Source organism: Dermacentor andersoni, chromosome 4, assembly GCF_023375885.2.
Source record: "Dermacentor andersoni chromosome 4, qqDerAnde1_hic_scaffold, whole genome shotgun sequence".
Classification (NCBI taxonomy): Eukaryota; Metazoa; Arthropoda; class Arachnida; order Ixodida; family Ixodidae; genus Dermacentor; species Dermacentor andersoni.
The window spans coordinates 45,539,876-45,549,295 of record NC_092817.1 but is presented as its reverse complement, the minus strand read 5'-3'; the positions used below and the strand labels follow the sequence as shown (position 1 = coordinate 45,549,295).

Sequence of the window (9,420 nt, the reverse complement as noted above, 5' to 3'; positions counted from 1 at the left end):
CTAGGCACATTTTGCGATGTCCCTGCCTCAGTTGCCATCAGTCGACCTACAAGAAGCGAGGAACGCAGATTTCCTTCATGTGTTGTGTCTGTGTGTTTTTATTTTTCATTAGACGAAGTTATTAGTAAGCTTAGCCCACAACTCTTAGCGGAAGTCCCCCTTCCCCGAACGAACGCAGCGATTACTTTTCTCCAAACACTATCACCGTCGTCGTCGTCGTCGTCGTCGTTATCGTCGTCGTCCTCCTCGTCGTTTCATCATCATCATCATCATCTTTCACCTCTTTTGGCCTCTTCACGCCGTCTCCGGGCATCTATGTCTCGCTTCACCAGACCACATTGTGCCGCCTAATGTCGCCATGTCGCTGCCATGAGCACGTGGTGAGGGTTTTTGACATGAAGTACGGACGTACACGTCATGAACCCAAAACGAAACGTATAACAACAATGCAATCGCAAAGAGAACGCAGGAACAAGAGCTGCAGTCATGGCACTTTTTACCGATACAGATTTTGAATGACTAAGTACATCTGAAAACATTTATTTCTCGACTTGAGGCAGCGCTTTCCTAGCATATGCTCCGAAATAAGACTGTTCTAAGCGAGAGACTCAAAAACAGAGCTTCATTTTGTACGTAAAAATAAGGTTTATTCCAACACTGTGATCAGGCACATAGTATCACGCACACGACTCACATTTCTTTTTCTTAGGATGTAGGCTAAAAAGAAGTATAATATATCTCACGAAACAACAAACAGCTGTTGTGATTCACCCTCATAAAAATCGTGTGGGTGTTTCTGCAAAGCACGGCAAGCACGTAAACATGAGAGCAGTTTTCGTGTCCATAACCACAACATTACACACTCTTTATGATTGAAACTGCCGTTACACACCACAAAGAACAGATACGACACAAATAAACAAGATGATAATCTATATACAGCAGATGGAAGGACGTTTCAAGTTGCTTCAAGCATAGGTGCACTTATAGGAAAACAGGACAGCACGCTCTGCACTAAAAATATCGCGACCTGATTTTGCTTCTAGTCAAGATTTCTTGATCGACAAGCATTCAACGCTCCTACAACATCTACGATTACGGAAGAATGGCTTTTCAATATAACTTTCTTGCGTTCAAATTGAACATGCAAAAACTCGAGTACCTTAAAGCAGCTGCGCAATCTCAGACAGTAAACCTTGCTTTTCCTTATGTAGAATGGGGCATACTGAGGCGATGGCGTGTAAAACATGCTTCGCAATTTGTACGACTCTCCGATGCGGATTTTATATTATTCTGCATAGTTACGAATGGCGCCACTGCGTCTTAAGTTGTCGTCATAAAACGTTTTATTTATTTTAGGAGCGCGCGAAAATGCACTCTTTAGTGGGAATCTTTACATACTGCACAGGAGCTCACTAACATCTTCACACCACAAGAAGGCGTTTCAAGCATTGCCCTAGGTCACATATACTATCTATTTTTCCGAAAAGCGAAAACATAACAAACATCCATTAAAAGTTATTTTCTTTCTTTGTTCCAAATTTTCTTTGACATTCTTGCGCTATCGTTCCACACGTAAAGTTAAAGTTAGAAAACTAAATGGGAGTGCATGTATACATTTGACGTTTCGTACGATTCTGGGGACTCTGTGCACCACGGTCATCCTCCGTGTTGGGAAACGCAACTTGCACAAGATGAAAATGCCTGAAAGTTCCACAGGATTGCACGAGCGCACCTTTACTTGTTTGCAGGTCACGCAGGAAACATATTTCTTATTCCCTGTCAAATACCTCTGCAAGCCGAATTAAATCATTTTGACCTCCCTGAAAGCAAGTCATGAAAAGTTGCCCTCGACGGCGTCTCCACGGTTCTTCAGCAAATTGAACGGGAGTTGCTGTCGTCAAGTCATCGGTAACTTCTGCTTTGTCCTTGTACATCAAGGGCTACTTCGCGCCATTTCCAAGTCAAAGTAAACGAGTGGACGAGTTGCAAGATCAGTGCATCTGGCGACATGTACTATGCCAAAGATTAGCTGGTGCAGCAACATTTCCGCACTCTATACGGGGCCCCTGTTGCTGTCCGTATGACGGATCAGCGCATCTTATCAGACGCTTCGCGGTTGCACAAACTACCATGGTTTCGGCGTATTCTATCTTCCTCGTCCTCAATGTATTTCGCATGCTAATCGTGGAGGTAGGGCGTAGATGTCGTTCTGCCGGTCATTGGGATTCGCGTCCATATTCCGCGAGAGACGTAACAAGTCTTGTTCGCGGCCTAGAAATTGAAGCATGAGTATTCTACCTTTTTTTATTATTATTATTCTCTTTACTGGCAAAGGAATCTCGACGCGCATTCGAACGCCACGGCGTCAAGGCGTTTGACTGCAACGGTACGCCGCGCACCACACGAAGGTAAGCCACTACGTTGTTGCTACATCATTTTTGCACGTACGCGCCCGCCCACACACGTACGTACGTGTGAGGATAAGTAATGCGTCCTGAATGGCAAGCGAAGAGACCAAGGCTTCGCACCAGCAAAGAAAGATGAATGCACCGGTTCTTAACACAACGAAGCCAGACCTTGTGAAGACACTTTCATTTGGCAGTTCATAGTTGCACTCTCAGGACTTCTAAACCTCCATCTAACAAACGGAAGAACGTTAAGCGAAGTGTTGTTAGCTATTCGTAGATTAATCGCTACCATTGAAATTTTTGTTTAACGCTATTCAGTTTTACACGGCTATTAACGGGCAACGTTACAAGGCATTCCTAAACATGGCGAGCTAGATTGCCACCCATCGTAATACGTTCGCGCATCGTCGGCACTGTTTCAGTATACTCTGTCAGATATACTTCTACCCACTGCTACTTACGCCATGCAATACCGCCGATGTAACCAAAACGAGTACTTCTGCCTCCGGTAGCTTCATGACTGGAGCTATCCGTACCGCACCACTGCTTCAAGCAACGCTGCCTGCCTGACAAAAGGCCAGTTAAGTTCACAGCCGTCGCGCCACACATTTACGCTAATGGTTCAATCGCAAAGTTCCAAGTGCTGAGAATGTAAACGCACTTGGCATCACTGCCACCCTGCCGGCGCCTGGATTCGAGCGCACGGGCTGTCCAACCGCCAGCGCCACGTCGTGCACGTTTTCCAAGCTTCCAGACCTTACGGCATTGAGAAGACCTCCCAGACCACCCAAATGCTTTATCGTCTCCGCCCTAGACGGCAGCCACACTAAGTCTCACCGGCGATCCTTCCACTCCCGGCACGGAAGCAGTACTTCAGCCAAAGAAAATCCGCTCAATAACCCTAGCGCTACTGTCCTGTCAGAAGGAGTACTTTGTCGCGACACTACAAGGGAGGTCCACTCGCTTTCGCTCTCGCTATGCTTTTAACAGGAGCGAGAACGGCGGCAAGAGTACGGAATCGCCGAAGGCGAACACCGTTATAGGTTGATCAGAAGAAGAACCCCGCCATCTCCCCGGCCTCAGGGAAAGGCGACTCTCTCGACTCCTCGCCGCTCCGGGAGGTTGCGAAGTCAAAGGGTGGCAGGTGGTCGTCCTCGAGTTGGGAAGGCTGCACCGGCGACGCTTCGTCCTTGACATCGCCGCCGCCGACCGACGAGCCTTCGATCTCGTTCTCGCTGCTCTCGCCCTGCGACCGCCAAGTGGGCCTCGGCAGCTGCTTTTGCTTCTTGGTGGCGCTCGTGTATTTCTGGCCGCCCTGCGACTTGCTTTCGTAGATGCTCTCGTAGGGCTTGACGAGCGGCTTGCCGTAGCGGCTGTTGCTGCCGCCCTCGGCGTTCAGTCGACTCGCGTAGTCCAGCACCTGCAGATGTTTCGCAAATTTGTGAACACACTTTCTCCAAATGTCCCTGCGTTTCCGCAGCTGTACACCTCGTGCTTTCTCGCGTTAATTTCGCCCGTGCGTTTATTTTTCCTTCCGGCAGAGAAAGTGAGTGTTACCGACAACCTTCGAACAACTCTCTTCGTTTTTAACAACCTAGAACATTCAAATAGCACTTGATTGCGCCCAATACCGCGCACACTTGCTCCGACCGCACACTCCGTGCGAAATCACGTACGCTTACCAATGCTCTGCCAGCGGGACTACTGCTTCCGTGGCGCTGTTAGAGCACTGTGCGGCTCCACGGGCACATTTCTGCGAAGCTTATTAACAACTTGATGACATCATGTAGCGCAAGGGCACAGCCACAAAAAAAAAAAGAAAGGAAGACACACACAGAACACATCACAGGCCCTAATAAACACACCTCGCCAATGCCCGGCTGATGAATTGAGCTCAAAGCACTTAGTAACAGCGCCGAAGCACGTATTCTTCCACATCTCCTGCACTCTGGCGGGCAGGTGGTGAGCGCATGAGTACTAGCACAAGTGTTGTCGCTGTTGAGGAATCAAACGCTTGAGCAGCGACAGTTGGGTCTAGCTGATCATCTGTGAGCTCTTTATTGCTGTTGCTTTTGTTAACACATACCCGCTTGCAAACAGCGCGCCGCCCGTTAGTTCATGCGTTTAAATAGCATTGTTCAGACGTGCACAAAGTTGCTACGTGTGAACATGCATGCAAACGACAATTTTATTAACGATCTAAACTGTACCGCTTTCCATCGCCGAGTAATATGGGTAGCACACAGTACAACAGATTTTTAAGCCGACAAAGATGCGAATCCCAATAAGGCGCGCTTGCACATTGGTCACGGACGCTGTACTAATCATCGCTGCTCCTTCGGTGCCGGCTCGTAGTTGGTGCTGAATTTGTGACGACAAGACATTCGAAGCTGTACATAGCACCAATGAAGTGAACGAACGCATCACTTGGATGTTAGTAGTTGATTGTTTTGTGCCGTCGTTAATAATATGCAGCGCAAGCAATGCGAGTGGCATTGCAGTGGCGAGACACTATCCTGTTGGGATGCACTCGTGCATAATGAAGTCAAAACGAAGACGTTCAGTAACGCTTTCATCTTAGTTTCAGCTGTCAGTGAGCATGCTTATATGCAGCCAGCCGTCTTTCCGGTGCGTATAGGCATGCTGACTTCAGCAAGCGGAGTCAAGTTAACTGTAATTACAAAGCCTTACTGGATTTCCTGCAGGACGCAAGATCATATCTATAAGTTTTTTTTTTTTTCTTTGCTATGCCGTAAAGTACTGCGCCTCGAAATTAAACAAAAAAAAAAGCACACTGCTTTCTCATTTACATGCTCTGTGTAGCATGCACAGACTTTCCGCGCGATCGACACGTGGCATTGATCAGCGCAGCTTGCAGAGTATAGTGAACAAGGAAGTAATAAAAGACCAGCGGTAATCAAGCTAACGACAGTGCGCTGGTAATCGACTAGGTGAAAGTTTCTTCTTTTGAGCTGGTTGGCGTGTGTGTATGTATATTGTATGTATATATATATATATATATATATATATATATATATATATATATATATATATATATATATATATATATATATATATATATATATATATATATATATATATGTTATTAATAAAAAGTAAGACGGGGCACGTACATGCGCAGATAAATGTTCACTTATGTATAATCGCAAGTGCTCACAGAATCTATTTGCCTTCAAGATGCACATAAAGCACAGAAGTGATCTTTCATGCAACATCAATGGCGTTGTTAAAGGCAATAAAACACGTTTAAGTCAAAGTCGCAAAGTTGTATGATACAACTCCTTCAACGTGCCTGGAACTTTGATGAAATCTATTACTTTTTTATTTGTTGCTGACAATGGTGTTGCTATCACGCTGCATGTACGAAACCAATTCATTCCTCTGGCATTTATATGTTTGTGTTAATGGCCCCGATGCTGTTCTTTAGAGGGTATTACAGCACATAAAATCATTATTTTTCACGGTTCTGTGCTGTAACTGGTTGCGATGCTCAGATACGTCGAGATGCCGTGCTCAAGCGTATTAGCAATCATTGACCAAATCGTCCAGTCAAACGCATCATTAATCGATCCCCATCCCCAAAATTTGACGCGAGCCCCGTCAACCCTTAATTATGCCAATCACTTTTCCGAAGACATGATGAATATAATAGCGGTCGGAGGACCAACCACGTGGCCATTCATGTCACCGCCGCCGTAAACGTAGTAAGACAAATCGACGTAAATACCGCAGGGGAACAATAAAGAATCGGCACATTACAAGGCCGAGTCGACATCAAGCTCTCAGCTCGCATTAATGATAGGTTAGGCCACTGCGATCGCTGGCTGTCAGCGGGAAAAGCCGGACGACCAGGAAACAGGTGCGATCACCACGTGTGCGTGTGTGAGTAGGAATGGCGCTAAGTGGAAGCCTTGTGCAACGGGCACGCGAGCGAAGGGTTCCGGTATAGCACACGACTTTGAGGCACGCAGGAGCAAAACAAGACCGCGATTGATCGTGCGCAATTATCTCCCGGAACAAGCACTCCAGAAGCACCATTGTTTCAATCTCCAGCAACAAAATCATTACGCCCGTGAAGAGTCGTTCGCCGAAACGACGTTCAGCGCGCCTTCCAGTAGTATTATTGGCGAGAAAATTGCACTATAACACTTGTAGCAGCGGCATTTGCATAATTGAAGCGAGTACTCAAGTGCCCGTGGCAAGCCGCGATCATAAGTCGCAATAATATGCCGCGAAGTGACCACCAGCTTCCAACCGTGCCAACGGTACACACCCATCTTAGCCTATTGTTCGTTCTGTGTGCCTACCCTCACGCTACTGGTCGCAGTGGAACTAGCCGCAAGGATAGCACACACCTGTCATACACAGCTGTATTATGTAAATGAGTTCTGCAGAATTAATCCGGAGTCTCCCACTACGGAGTGCCTCATAATCAAATAGTGCTTTGGGCACGTAAAACCCCAGAATTCAATTCGTGTTCTGTGGAAATCTGCATGGTAAAATAGGTTCCGTGTAATATAAAGTTGGCACCCGCTTGACGAAAGCACCACACTCCAAAGGAAAAAACCCTTTGCGGTTCCTCTTCGTTGAGAACCCCCCTGAGGGAAAGAGAAGGTAGAGATGTCAACAACGTCAGGTTTTTTATAGCCCAAGTGGGCTTCCCGTCTAGATTCGTGCTATCTTCAGGTGAACTCCAATTCTTGCTTGCATTTTACCTGTGAAAGGACGCCGAACCTGCACTTGCGTTAACCTTTGAAGTTTTCGTTAACCATTGTATTTCTCAGTAGTCGAGTACAACTTAAGAATTCAGGAGAGGCCCCACTCAGATGACCGAAGTGCGGCACCCGAATGCCTCTGCGACTAAAGAGATAGTCTCGCTGACGCGATTCGCCCAGTTCGAAGAGCGAGCTGCAATCTTCTCCGTCGGTGGGCTCACCGACAATCTGGCTCACGACGTCGCTCTAGAGCGCGCCCATTGGTGGAGGCTCGTCTGCATCCGCCTTTCAGGGGCAAAAGCTGCTGCCTTCTAAAGTTGTACCCGACTATAGTGAAAACGTGACCGTCCCTTTCGTCGTCCTTGCGTCGATTATTCCACGCCTCCACGAAAGAAACCAAAAGCCAACGTGGCATTTTCCTCTTGTCTTCTTTTCAATGTACAGTCTTCTTCCCTTATTCAATTCCTTTCTCTTGTATAAATTGGTCATTTGTGCTGTATGGACGGGTACCCACCGGTCACATATAGTTCAGCAGAGGCATATAATCGTGCGGAATATATTTCGTCCCGCGATTTCATGTTGTAACTCGTGTACAGACTGTGATGACGGAAGCTGAAGATATTTTTCCTTTCTTTAATGAAAGCTGAAGAAATTAATCTGGCCGCAGTTTTTCAACGCTTCTCCACTTTAAAAACTGATGAAAGGTGACACGAAACGCAGCTTATGAACATTCATGCGCACAGGATAAAAGCACGCACATATATTCAAAGCCAAGTACAAAGCCCTCATTGCATCTCGTGCCGCCTGTGAGAACTAACGCCAAAAACCCCTTTGTCGGCTGCAACACAAAGGTTTGTCCACGGACCGAGCACGTCCCGCTGATAAAGGCGCCTATATGAGAACTCAATTTTATCGCAATATGAATTTTCTGTTTGTGACGCGTCATCCCGTATAATTCGTCGCACTGTGCCTTGCGCACCGCTGTCTATCACTGCCTTCCCCTACACTTGCCGGATATTTCCGGAACATCCCATTTCATTCTAGCGAAAAGGTGGACACCTTGCTCAACTTCTTTTTTCGCGCATTACAAGTCACTTACGAAAACTTCCAAGGTTAAGTCCCTGCGAAGGCGCTTCGTTCACAGTACTGGCAACGTGCACGTGCCTTTTACTAGCTATGTACACTTTCAGCACTACACGCGGCCTTAACAAACGCGACAACATATGCTTACACCATGACCACATGAATTTCGCCCATGCGAACCACTTCTTAATTAAAATTCAGCCATTACGATCGCCAATGGGCCATGCGTGCGATGCATAGGAGCGCGTACAACACACTTCTGTATTGTATTCTCTGTCCTTCTCTGTGTATGTCATGTCAATTTGGGTCCCTCTTCTCATAACTATGTTTCACAAACTAGTCCGACAAGAAATACTCCTAAGTACGTCACACACCTTGCGGTTGCAGGATCCGCTAATCTTCCAGTATTTCTCTCAATCCCGACGTGCGTTCGCGCCGCGGACATTGTCATGAGGAGCGTGACGTGATTGACACTTGGGAGAGCAACGCCTATGCTTCTTTGTTCTCAAGTAGGGTGGCTTACACAGGACACTACTGTTAAATTTCGGTGCAGTTATAAGTGTTCGCCCATGTCTGCACGTACGGCTTCGTATGTCGTCGTTGCTAGATGTGCACCATGCCAGACTTACGACCATCAATCTTTTGCGGGTTCCTTGCAATCTCTCCCTCGCCTACCTTCACTTTACCCACGGTGGTGGCAAGTGGGCCACCGAAGTTCAGGCTGCTGCCGTAGTCCAGCGGGTGCCCCACAAAGTCTCCGCCGGGAGACTCCAGGTTGGGCACCTCGACGAAGCTTTCGGCTCGGCGGCTGGTTGAGGGCTCCACGCGGAACCACACGGGGGGCCGGATACTGCGGAACGCCGAGTACGGGCTCGGCCGCCTCGGTGGCGGCGGCGGTGGGCCGTGAGCGGGCGGGGCCGCTAACGTGACGGACGCAAAGCAGGATACAAGGGCCACCTGCAGAGAAAGCGAAGCCAAAGGTCCCGTTTGTGCCTTCGTATGTCATGTGGTCGGACGCAAGAGTCCGGATACCGCAAAACATCTTTCCCAGGAACATTCCCACGTCAAGGAGAGAGACAGAGAGAGAGAGAGAGAGAAACAAGCTTTATTGACACGTCAAAAAGGTTCACTGAAGAGCGCGGCATATAGCTAGTGGCACATGCCGAGTGACCCAAGTTGGCGTCAGGTTC

The 9,420-nt window shown here is 47.6% G+C and overlaps 1 protein-coding gene across 1 annotated transcript in view; it reads right to left on the bottom strand.

Moving 5' to 3' along the window:
* Positions 1-431: 431 nt before the first annotated feature.
* LOC126537043 (uncharacterized) overlaps positions 432-9,420 on the bottom strand; it is a 62,424-nt gene continuing 53,435 nt past the window's right edge. The window contains exons 2-3 of the mRNA XM_050184157.2: positions 8,906-9,187; positions 432-3,831 (exon numbers count right to left, since the gene is read on the bottom strand). Of these exons, the coding sequence (XP_050040114.1) occupies positions 3,460-3,831; positions 8,906-9,187 (654 nt within the window). The 3' untranslated portion in view covers positions 432-3,459. The remainder of the gene's footprint in view (positions 3,832-8,905; positions 9,188-9,420) is intronic.